The following is a 13,025-nucleotide window of genomic DNA, read 5'->3' on the forward strand; positions in this document are numbered from 1 at the left end:
TTTTAATTTTTTCCCTGATCTAACACACCTGACTGAAATTAATGGGTTATTGTGAAGAAGTTGACAAGAAGCTGTTGGATCCATTTGATTTTATTCAGGTGTGTTAGATCAGGGAAACAATGAAAACCTGCAGGATACTGGCCCTCGAGGACCGGAGTTTGACACCCCTGCCTTAGATCTTCCAGGTTGTAAACACGTCTCTGCTTTCAGGCGTCTTCCCTCAGACCCTAAAAACAGCCATAATCAAGCCGTTACTGAAAAAGAAAAACCTGGACTCGTCCCTCATGAGCAGCTCCAGGTCGATATCAAACCTCCTATTTCTTGGTCAGGTTCTAGAAAAAGCTGTCTTCCTGCAGCTACACAACTTCCTGACACTAAGGGGCCGTCCCCACGACGCTGGATAGCAGCAAAACCGTAAAAGTATTTTAGCAAACCACCTTTTCATCCCCACGAAGCAGGGATGAGCCTCCATGTAAACCGGCCATGTCTGAAGCAGGTACCAAGGTGGATCGGTTTGAGTCCTCTACCGTCTGCGGTACGGTGCGGACAGCAAAGTCGCACACCTCCAGGATATGACGTCTATGGGATGAACACACGCTGATTCTCCATCCACCTTCCTCAAGTTATTTATGCTTTGTAGTCCAGCTTATTTTAAAGAAGAAGCTCAACTTCTTTATTAGTCCAAAGAAAAGTTTCTCTTTTGCTTCACAGTGAATCCTCAGCCATCTTCTCTTCTCTGCTTCCGATGTGAACTTCCTGCAACACGCAGTGAGTCTTTATCTGCACATGCGTTGTTCTGCTCTAGCTTTGGAGTGTTACTCTATAGCGCCCCCACAGCCTGTAGTATGTACTACAGCGGTGTCGTGGGGATGTTGAAGCCTTTCTCCTTGTTTTTGCCACCGTTTTCACACCTGAACCGGCTTCGGTGCCATGTGGACATAACCTTAACTTTTCTGATGTCGACCAGTCAGGTTTCCGGCCACACCACAGCACTGAGATGCTCTAGTTCAGGTCTTTAATGACATCCGCCTGAGCACAGGTAGCGGAAACATTTCAGTCCTGGTGCATCCTCTTAAAGAACCCCCGTGACCCCGGCAGCACCTCAGGTAACACACAGGTCCTCAGAGCTCTGAGACTGGGGAGCTCCCGCAAGGCTGTGGGACCAGACCATGTGTCACCAAGAGTCCTGAAGGCCAGTGCAGAGCAGCTGGCGGAGGTGTACACAGACATCTTCATCATCTCCCTCTCAAAGGAAACTGTACCGCCCACCTTTAAGTCCTTTCTTCCCCAAGAAAACAAACATAACATTAAATAATCTCAGATAATGGCACACCCGTGGGTTAAGATGGTCTTAACCCACATCAGCACCATGGTTCATGAAACAGTGGATCCCTATCAGTTTGCCTTCTGCTTCAACAGATCAGTGGATGACACGTTACATTGGCTGACCTCGGAGAACCAACACCCACCCATACCTGGATCCTGGACTTTCTTACAGACAGACCACAGGTATTGAGAATGGAAAGGCAGGTTCCTCCCCCCATGACAACAATAACGTCATCATAACGTATGACATGAAACGACCATCCTTGGCCTCGTCTGCACGGAGAGGACAACAACCTTATTCTGAAGATAGACATAACAAAAGAACTCATAGGAGGACCCCCCCCCCTCATCAGCCACTCACCTTCAACTGGACTGTGGTGGAACGGACTGATTCCCAAAAGTTCTTTGGCCTTCACATCACAGAGAGCCTCAGCTGGGCAAAAACCCCTGTTGTCACAGTGAAAAGAGCTCAGCAGAGGCTTAAACGTCAGCCCCTCAGCCCGGCCTACAGAGGACTGGCTGAAAGCATCCTCGCCAGTGGTCTACCAGCGTGGTACGGGAACTGAGTCTGAGGCTCTGACCTCCCCTCCATGGACGCCATCGTCAAGCAGCACAAAGTGTTCTCAGAGACACCACCCAGCCCACACACTGTTCCAGTGGGCGGAGTCAGGCTACAACCTGAGAGCATCAGCACTCGCAGGGCTGCTTCCATGGCAACCTTTTCCAGCCGCTGTGAGGCTGGAGGCTCAATGTCTGTAATACGCTACACGACCTCCCAGATCTGTGACGTGTGGTCAGGTGAGGTCATGATAAAGAAAAGAACATACAATAAATATTCATATTTTCCACTGATCTGTGTTAAAATGACTCTAACACGTTTTTCACAGTTTATTAAGTAAAAATGGCCAAATGTGAGTATTTCCCGATCAAATCCAGGTCAGAAACCCGGTGGAGACACGGGCGAGCTGTGCCTCACCATGACTGGACCGTCCAGTACAAACTGGGTTCATGACACGTTTTCTGTTCCTCAGCATGTCGCCAACATGAACGTTACAGAAATATGTGTTTTACACCACGACCCTCTACAGTCTGTGTAATTATTTAATGTGTTTGTGGGAGAAATATTCCCGAGGCAAACAGTACTCTGCCTCACCTCAAGGGGGCGCACTCACACACACACCAATACGGTGTGTGTGTGTGTGTTGCCAACTTAGCAACCTTTTTTTTGGTTTTGTCTTCTTTTTTAAAGCGACTAGCGACAAATCCAGCGACTTTTTCAGTATTGGAGACTTTTGTAGACGGACATATATGAACGTAGTTTCTTCTTCTCAGTGAGGAGTAGGTGCTGCTGTCCTAAAGCAACCAGAAGAGGCTTCATGCAGCAGCAGCAGCTGCATCCAGAGCAGGAGATGACCTCCTGCTTCATGACCAGGCTGAACATGAAACGTTCAAAGCTGCTGCAGGAGGATCTCGGCTGGCTTACCGTCAGATATTAATGTCTATTAATGAAGAGTGTGGAGGAAAACAAGTTTCTCCTAATTAGAAAACAACCTACACTTAATAAAATTAAACTAGAATAAAAGAAAATATTAACCAAAGAATTTGTTTTATTTTTATTATTTTTAGCTTGTTTTTTCGTCCATTTCTGCCTTTCCCATAACGTTCCTCTCCACTTTTACCAGGTTATTATACACATTAGATGATGTCATTTAGCGACTTTCAGGACACCAGCAGCTACTTTTCACACTGAAGAGTTCGTAACACTGAGTGTGTGTGTGAGTGAAAGAGGAATGCTGATATGAAGCATTACCAGCTGCATGTTGTTGAATGAATATTGAAATAAGAAGCTCTTTTCAGTTCTTACAATAAATCAAAGCCTCACCAACCATGAACCTCACTGCACGTCACTGGATCCGGATCCAGTTCTGTGTGCATATCTGTTTTTATTGGTTTTTAGTGTAGTTCTATTGTTTTATTTCTAACCTGTAGTTTCTTCACTTTATGCACCTTTTTGTCTTGAATGCACCGTTTCTGTTTGCTGCTGGACTCCAGGACACACACAAGAATTCCAACCTGTTTTTACTTGTACAAACTTTATTCTATTCTATTCTGTTCTATCCTTCTGTCTGCAGTTCTCTGGCAACATGGACCAGTTTGAGGATCTTCAGATTGAAGCAGATGAAGCCAGACTGACTGAGGTCCAGAGAACCTACGACTCCATGAGGAGAGGTACCCGGTCCCTTTTCCAGCCGGAATCCTGCTAATCCAGCAAGATTCCATGTTTCTGTAAACAATCTCCTCAGTCCTGACCCCGATCCAGATCCAGATCCAGATCTAGATCCAAATCAAGATCTAGATCCTAATCCAGATCCTTATCCTAGATCTAGATCTAGATCCAGATCTAGATCCTAATCCAGATCCTGATCCTAGATCTAGATCTAGATCCAGATCTAGATCCTAATCCAGATCCCTATCCTAGATCCAGATTCTGAACCAGATACAGATCCAGAACTAGATCTTGACCCAGACCATGAAATCAGAAACATGAGCGTCCAGAGTTCAAAGTTCAGTTCCAGAAAGCAGAAGAAGACCAAACGGAGCCGGTTTGATCCGGATGTTCGTGTAGCAGATAAACCAGTTTGAACTGGTTTGGTTTTGCTGTTGGTGGGTTAAACTGGTTTGAATCAGTTTAACTACTTACAGAAACAGCTGTTCTGTGAGATGCAGAGCAGGTTTAGTTTAATCTGGAGCTGAAACCAGTAAAAACCGGTTTTAACTGGTTTACTGTGTCATGTTCCTTACAGGTGTCCTGGGGAAGTCCCTGCAGGTTTTAAACAGCAGCAGCATCCTGCTGCAGAAACTCAGACAGCTGCAGAAGACCGAGGCCCTCCAGAGGAGAGGAGGAGTACTGCAGGAGGAGGCGGAGGAGGAAGAGGAGGAGGAAGTGGTCAGTCTGCTGCTCAGAGTGACGAATCCTTCCTACTGACAATCCAGTCAGCTGATGCTGTGTCCTGTCCCCAGTGTTCCCAGAGTTCCTGGAGCAGCAGGGGTCCGGCTCTGATGCTGGAGCAGCTGGTGGAGAAGCTGCAGGACCGGAGGAGGAAGGTGGAGCAGACCGTCAGGCTGCAGCTCCAGCAGGCAGAGAGCATCATCACCATGCTCCAGAAGGAGTGCAGAGGCGGATCTGATGTGAGAAACCAGTTCAGACCGGAAATGACTGGTATTTAAAACTTCCTGAAACTAAAAGGGAGCAAACATCAGACGAGGAGAAAACACTGAAGCAGGATTGAATTAGTTTCCTCTTCATGTCCACAGTTTGATAAACAAAAACGACCCAACATTCCCAACAACCTCCCAACCAGCATCCACAAACATCATGCCACAGAACCATGACGGAAGAATCCAACATCCAAATATCACAAACTCCAGATTTTCATCCATTTGATCAATAAGATCAGATCTGATATGGATGGATGGATGGATGGATGGATGGATGGATGGATGGATGGATGGATGATGGATGGATGGATGGTGGATGATGGAGGATGGATGGATGGTGGATGATGGATGGATGGATGATGGAGGATGGATGGATGGTGGATGATGGATGGATGGATGATGGATGGATGATGGATGATGGATGGATGGATGGTGGATGATGGAGGATGGATGGATGATGGATGATGGATGATGGATGGTGGATGATGGATGGATGGATGGATGGATGGTGGATGATGGATGGATGGTGGATGATGGAGGATGGATGGATGATGGATGGATGGATGGATGGACGGATGGATGGATGGTGGATGATGGATGGATGATGGATGGATGGATGGATGATGGATGGATTGATGGATAATGGATGGATGGATGGATGGATGGATGGTGGATGATGGATGGTGGATGATGGATGGATGGATGGATGGATGGTGGATGATGGATGGATGGTGGATGATGGATGGATGGATGGATGGATGATGGATGGATTGATGGATGGATGGATGGTGGATGGATGGATGGTGGATGATGGATGGATGGATGATGGATGGATGGATGGATGAATGATGGAGGATGGATGGATGGTGGATGATGGAGGATGGATGGATGGATGATGGATGGATGGATGGATGGATGGATGGATGATGGATGGATGGATGATTGATGATGGATGGATGGTGGATGATTGATGGATGGATGATGGATGGATGGATGGATGGATGGATGATGGATGGATGGATGATTGATGATGGATGGATGGCGGATGATGGATGGATGGATGATGGATGGATGGATGGATGGATGGATGATGGATGGATGGATGGTAGATGATGGATGGATGGATGGATGGATGATGGATGGATGGTGGATGATGGAGGATGGATGGATGGATGGATGATGGATGGATGGATGATTGATGATGGATGGATGGATGGACGGACGGATGGATGGATGGTGGATGATGGATGGATGGTGGATGATGGATGATGGATGATGGATGGATGGATGATGGATGGATGGATGGACGGATGGATGGATGATGGATGGATGATGGATGGATGGATGGTGGATGATGGATGGATGGATGATGGATGATGGATGGATAGATGGATGGATGGTGGATGAAGGATGGATGGATGGATGCTAACAGCAGTTTTCTGCTATGCAGGTCTGGTGTCTCTCAGATGGAAACATCCTGGACCAAAATGTACCGTTTGGATCCACATCAGCAGATCTGCACTCAGAAACCAGAACCACGGATCCAGGATCCAGCTCAGACCAGCAGCCTGAAGACCAGGTCCAAGCTGTGTCAGATGAGACTGAAGAGCTGCAGTCTGAATTCAGAGAAGACGAAGAACTGAACTCTGAGTTAGACCTGAACTCTGAATCTAGATCGCATCAAACCAAACATTTAAAGCCTGGATCTGGATCGTATGAGTCCAGATCACTGAGGTCCAAAGACCGCCAACATAATCCCCATTCAGACCTGAATTTGGAGTCCCAATCAAAGGGAACCAGAAACTTCAGTCTGAGTTCCAGATCAGATCTGAAATTGGACTCTACACCAGGAAAGACCAGATATCTGAAGACCAGCTCCAGATCAGGGGAGACTACCAAAACCAGATCCAAGACCAAAGAGGTGCACATTAAATCTACATCAGAAATGTGGGCTAGATCCAGATCAGAACAGACCAGAGACCTGAAGACTGGTTCTCACCTAGACCTGCAGGAGTATTTTGGACCAAAGGAGACCAAAACCTCTCAGTTGGGTTTCACTTCAGTCCTGGAGAATGAATCCTTGTCTGAAGTGAAGCTGGGATCTGGATCACATCTAGAATCAGGATCTAGATTAGAGATAATCAAGGACCCAAGGCCTGGATCTGGATCAGATGATGCCAGGAAACTGGAATGGAGACCAGTGAAGGCCAGAAACCTTCAGCCTGGTTTCAGACCAGTTCTGAAACCCATATCCATATCAGATGAAAAGCGTGACTCCAGATCAGAAAAGACCAAAGTCCCGCAGTCAGGATCCAGATTCAAAGAGACTCAAGTCCAGCGATCAGCGGTAGGTTCCTGGTTCTGGTGAGACCAGAGACCAGAGTGTGTCTCAAACCAGGCATTTACGAGCGTGCACAGGACGGAGGCGCACTAACCCCGCCCTTCGGTAGTGACGCTGTCGTGGGTCAGCACCAACCAGACGGAGCACGGACGTTCTGAACTTACCGGTAGGGACGTTCCAGCGTTTGACGGCGATTCTTCTGCTGCTTTAATTTCCAGAATGAATTTCCAGCTCTTGATTTTACTTTCTATTGTTTCCTCCTGACTTAACCCCACCTGTAAACTACGTCACCTCCTACGCCGACGCAGGGTCCCCCTCCGATTGGCTGAACATGAGTTAGAACGCAGCTTATTTCTTTATTGTAAGGTACATGACCCTCCTACATGCTGCCTGATGGCAGCGCCGCTCCGTTTGTTTTACTTTAGGACAATCCGTCCAAGTTCTTCCAAAATCGTGTTAACATACGTGTTTGCATGTCGTCATACTTTTATGGTATTAAACGCCTTTAAAAGGCCTCATTAGTGAAACAAAGAACCGTGGCCTCCACTGTATTAATCTATCTCAGTAGATAACAATAGAAACCATCAGCACAAACGTTCATGTGTCTGCTCCTCCATACCTGTTAGTATAAAGTGTCATTTAAAACACTAACAAAACAGCTTTTAAATAAGCAAAGATATCTTCACTGAATGAAAGTACTTTACATCATGTACATGTGTTCTCATTATTCAGCTCTGGAAAACTGGTTGAAAGTCCCGCCCCTTCCGCTACGTCAGCAAGATGACGTCCGTTCAGTGCGCGTAGCGTTCATCATTTCACGCTAGATTTCTGGCCGAGTTTATGCAGCATGCGGGTACTTTCAGAGTTCACGCTGAAACTTTGAGCTTAAATGTGGTTGGAAGTATAGAAGCAGGCGGATTGAGACACGCCCTTAGTCTCTTTTATAATCTGTCAGATTTTTTCCTGTTATTGTTGCTTTCAGCATGACCCCACCCAACTGGCACCACTGACCACGCCCACATTTACACAAGCATGGACCATAACACAATGTGGTCGCGTTTACATCACTGTTCCTGAGAAACATGAAGCTTCTCTCAGAACCCAGGGTCAGAACCTGGTGTGTTTACAGGACAGAGTCCAGGTAGACCTGGTCCTGAAGCCCAGCTAGACCTGAGGTCTTTTTTATCAAACTGTGCGTAGCAAAGCAAACCACAGAAATGCTGACACATCAACTTTCAGATTTATAAAAGCATACGCACGCACGTCCCACGCCTGTTTCTCTTCATAAACCAGAACCAACTCTAAAGCGGAGCAGGTGAGGGACGCCTTGCCCCGCCCACATGGTGACTATAAAAGGTCAGGTGGACGCCTGTAATACATATTCATCACATCATTTCCATGATGGCTCGGGAGGGAAAAAGAGTTAAAAAGAAGAATTTTTCGGGGTGTGAGACAGAGATCCTGATGGACCACGTTGGAAAAGGTAAAAATGTTTAACTGGTGGACACGGCGTGGACGTTACTGGTGGCAGCAGGTGGAGACGCTGTCATCACAGTGTCAGAAGGGAAGAAACCGCAGAGGAGTCGGAATGTACGGATGGATATCTCAGTCGGTAAAACATCCGTCTGTCATGCGGGAGATGGAAGTTCAAATCCCACAGGGGTGATTCACTTTGGAGAAAAGCATCTGCTAGATGACAGTAATGATGGCGGTAATTTCTTTTAATTTATAAAATAAATATATACAGGTACATCTGAGACTGGTAGCAGTTTATTTAGTGGTAAATAATATTTCTTTCTATTTGCTGGGTGTTCCAGCTGGGTGGTGCTACAGCTGGGTGCCGTGGAGGTAGAAACATTCTCCCGTCAAGTTTGGTTTTTATAAATCCCAAAAGTTGACTATATTTGGCGTACGCTGGTTTTTGTTTCTACGCCATCTTTAGAAATGAGGCCCCTGGTCCAGGCGTCCAGTGTGTGTGAGTTAGGTGTGTCAGGGTGTTCTTCAAAAGTTATTTAGTGGTTCGTTCCACCATCATGGAATCAAAGATAAGAAAAGTTCTGGAATGAGACTGACAGAACCAGAAAATGGTGGTCCAGAAGAACCAGCACCTGTAGGACTGAGTTTAAACAGCTGCTGCAGACCCTAGAAGTCTCTTTGAATCTGATTTAGATCATGTAACCTGTAAGGCTGATGGAACAGCAGACGGTCCACTGGTTCTGGTTCTGGTGGTCATGTTAAGGTTTGATTTTTGCTGCTGCCTGTTTCAGGTGGAAGACATCAGTCTCTCCAAAGCGAGCAACATCCGGGACAAACCCAACCAGGATGAGCCCAACCACAACATATGCAACCAGGACAAACCCAACCAGGATCAGCCTACCCGGGACAAGTGCAACCATAACGAATGCAACCAGGACAAACCCAACCGGGATCAGCCCACCCGGGACGAGTGCAACCAGAACAAACCCAACCGGGATCAGCCCACCCGGGACGAGTGCAACCAGAACAAACCCAACTGGGATCAGCACACCCAGGACAAGCCCAACCAGGATGAGCCCAAACAGGACAAACCCAACTGGGATGAGCCCAACCAGGACGAATGCAACCAGGACAGACCCAACCAGGATCAGCCTACCCAGGACGAGTGCAACCAGGACGAATGCAACCAGGACAAACCCATCCGGGATCAGCCCACCCGGGACGAGTGCAACCATAACGAATGCAACCAGGACAAACCCAACCGGGATCAGCCCACCCGGGACGAGTGCAACCAGAACAAACCCAACCGGGATCAGCACACTCAGGACAAGCCCAACCAGGATGAGCCCAAACAGGACAAACCCAACTGGGATGAGCCCAACCAGGACAAATGCAACCAGGACAGACCCAACCAGGATCAGCCCACCCGGGACGAGCGCAACCAGAACAAACCCAACCGGGATCAGCCCACCCGGGACGAGTGCAACCATAACGAATGCAACCAGGACAAACCCATCCGGGATCAGCCCACCCGGGACGAGTGCAACCATAACGAATGCAACCAGGACAAACCCAACCGGGATCAGCCCACCCGGGACGAGTGCAACCAGAACAAACCCAACCGGGATCAGCCCACCCGGGACGAGTGCAACCAGAACAAACCCAACCGGGATCAGCACACCCAGGACAAGCCCAACCAGGATGAGCCCAAACAGGACAAACCCAGCTGGGATGAACTCATCCTGGATGAACGCAACCAGAACCCAGCAGCTGGAACCAGGTAGAGAACCACTCTTCTGTCTGAACTTTTCTCACATTTTACTTCATTTTTTCTGTAGAGATGGTGGAGAAGGAACTTATTGCAGAATTTGTTTGAACCCCCTGCAACGTTAAACTGCATCAACCTGCAGATCTGACCAACTGTGATGGACTGACCATGAACTCACCATTTATTCCCACAATGCATTACTCTGAGTTCTAAACTAAAAGGTTGCTGTAACTTAGAACACAGACAAACAGAATTCAGGTATTTCCTTCATGACATGTTCTGCCCTGGAACTAGAAATTGATGCAGTTAGCTGAGGTCCATTTAGGTCAGAACCAGCAGAATCCAGAGCAGCTGCTCTACCGGTTGCCAGGGAAACCAAATTGGAATATTTGTTTACAGGCTGTTTTTGTTTTCTGACTCTGAGATCAACATAAAGTCTTCTTCTTCTCTTCTTCACTGGTAGCGGGCAGGTGGCAGACCTGCAGAGCATGCTGGGAAATGGAATGCCACATGGAGAAGACTCCGCCCACTGCATCCTCCTGACCAATCAGAGGCAGCAGCTGCTGATGGCATTTGAATGCCTTGAGAAAAAGGTGATGATTTCTTTTCCTTGAAGGTGTTTGGTTTCCTGTTGTCACAGTGATTTACTGAGTGTAAACTGTCAGGAAAACACTTTTATTTATTTAAAGAGTTAATAGAAGGGTCTAAGATCGGTGCTGGGTTCAGTCCAAGTCCCTGGGAAGAAAGCATGTGGTGACAATAAGTTCTATGTCCATATTTCTAAATGAATAAATTTCCTGTTTTAACACTGTTGTACCTGTATGCACGTACCTGTTACCGTAGTTTATCACCCTTCCTACAAAAAATAAATAAATAAAAATGTTGCCACCAAAAAAAAAAGGTTGGAGCTCCTTTATCTCCGACTCCAGCAGCTTCCAGGAGCTTCTGCATTATCTCGATAAGCTTCTGCAATGTCACAAAGTTTATTTCAATCCAGTGTTGCATTCATTTTTCTCCAAGATCTGGTATGGGTCTGCATCAGACACGTGACCTAACTAGCTGAAGGTCATACGCCATTTTGGATGAACCTCGGATATAAACAACAAAGACAGGAGGAGCAGCATTTTAGTTTGTACGTTTTAAAACCGTTTACTCAGTCGCCAGTATGGAGAAAAAGAAGAATGATGAGAGGGTACCGTACAGGAACAAGTTTGTCAAGGAGACCGAGATCGGTTTTTGGCCAAATTATCAACAATCAGTAACTTAGATCCTTACGACCCCACAGATAAGGAACGGAGCTCCGATGCTACGTTACTACCTCCAACCTCATCGCTGGACATAAGCTACCTCGTTTATGGTATCAGTGTTTACACGTATGAACAGTTCAGAAACTACAAATCTCTGGAAGCTCACAGACATTCAGGAATGTCTGGATGCAGATCTGTTCACACTTCCACCGCAGGACTGAACAACAGTCTCACTGCAAAGGTAAGCTCACCTGCTGCTAGTGAAGGTATGATGCTGGTTAGAGTTACTTTACTGGTTTTATCTGTTTTCTTTACTTATTTAAACTCTGAGCAGAAATGATTCATGTGCTTTACAATGCTGTAAAAGAAACAACTTCATATTAATATTACATAACTCAGAAAAAGTTTTAAATGCTCTAATAATCCTCCACATGTTCATACAACATAATTACTGAAGCTAACACGTCAGTCTGGCATCAGCCTGTAAACAGAAACTGTAATAATATAAACGTCCTTATAAATGAAGCTAAATAAAGCAAACGGGTGTAAACGGTTGTTGTTTGTCTGCCGGTGTGTGTCTACAGGTCCTCCCAGCACCTGACCGAGTCTCCGCTGAAGCTCTGGTCATCGTTGAGCCATGTCACCAGGCCACGGCGCATGTCCGGCTCGGACAGCGGACACGTGTTGTGGCTCTGCTGTTTCAGCCGGAGGCGGTTGTCAGTGATTTTATTTATATTACCTGCCGTGTGCATATTGTATCTGTTCACCTTGCGCTGCTACTGTTTATTATGACTGAATTCTAATAAACACTACATATCTCAAAAGTTAAACTTTGGTTAATCAAGTGTTTGTCTCCACAAATTTTCATTACCAAAACGGATGCTGGTTATTTACGCGCTTAAGACGCAACGAAAAGTCAAAACACTTCAAAAATGCCTTTGACACACTTTATTATTCATGTTTGAGTCATATACAAAAACATAAAAATCTCCCACGTTTCAGCGTGAAGAAATATGAAAAGAAAACTTCCAAGTGTGTAACTTTACACATACATCATCATCATCATCATCATCATCATCATCATCATGTGTCTCATCCTCTGATCAGCTGATCTCCATCTTCTCTAGCCTCTCTGGTCTGTAGCTGAAGCCTTCCTCTCCAGCATCAGGAGTCTTCTTCATGGTCTGTAGATCTCCAGGGTCTGCTTCCTGGTGGACTTCATCTCTGCTGCTGCAGCGTCTCTTTCCTCAGCTCATCCGTCTTCTTCGTCCTGCAGCGTTTGTGGGTGTAACTGACCTGCGTGAAGCTGCCCCCCCACCCCACGCAAACCACCGTGGAAAAAGTCTCGATCGTTTGTGCTGCGTCAGTGCAGAAAAAAACGTGAGATTTTTTTATACGCATCACTATTGAAATCAGGACGTTTTGTTTGGGAAGATTGGAAGATGAGATTCATTTTTGTTTTGGGTGACAAGTTAAAGTTGGGGCTGTGTTGTGCAGCGAGCCCGATGGTTGGAGACAAAGTGATGAGGTGGAGACGAAGTGATGCGGTGGAGGCGAAGTGATGCGGTGGAGGCGAAGTGATGCGGTGGAGACGAAGTGATGAGGTGGAGACGAAGTGATGCGGTGGAGGCGAAGTGATGCGGTGGAG

The 13,025-nt window shown here is 46.6% G+C and overlaps 1 protein-coding gene across 4 annotated transcripts in view; it reads left to right on the forward strand.

The window, feature by feature from the left end:
• Window positions 1-13,025, forward strand: part of ccdc141 (coiled-coil domain containing 141) — a 70,811-nt gene that overhangs the window by 14,930 nt on the left and 42,856 nt on the right. The window contains exons 5-11 of one of the 4 annotated variants that reach the window (XM_042002366.1): window positions 3,459-3,555; window positions 4,131-4,273; window positions 4,348-4,515; window positions 5,996-6,892; window positions 9,154-9,627; window positions 9,703-10,142; window positions 10,594-10,723. In XM_042002366.1, coding sequence (XP_041858300.1) covers window positions 3,459-3,555; window positions 4,131-4,273; window positions 4,348-4,515; window positions 5,996-6,892; window positions 9,154-9,627; window positions 9,703-10,142; window positions 10,594-10,723 — 2,349 coding nt within the window. Of the gene's footprint in view, window positions 1-3,458; window positions 3,556-4,130; window positions 4,274-4,347; window positions 4,516-5,995; window positions 6,893-9,153; window positions 10,143-10,593; window positions 10,724-13,025 lie in introns of all 4 variants that reach the window. The other 3 variants (XM_042002369.1, XM_042002367.1, XM_042002365.1) reach the window with 3 other exon arrangements.

This window comes from Melanotaenia boesemani, chromosome 12 (assembly GCF_017639745.1).
Source record: "Melanotaenia boesemani isolate fMelBoe1 chromosome 12, fMelBoe1.pri, whole genome shotgun sequence".
Taxonomy (NCBI): Eukaryota; Metazoa; Chordata; class Actinopteri; order Atheriniformes; family Melanotaeniidae; genus Melanotaenia; species Melanotaenia boesemani.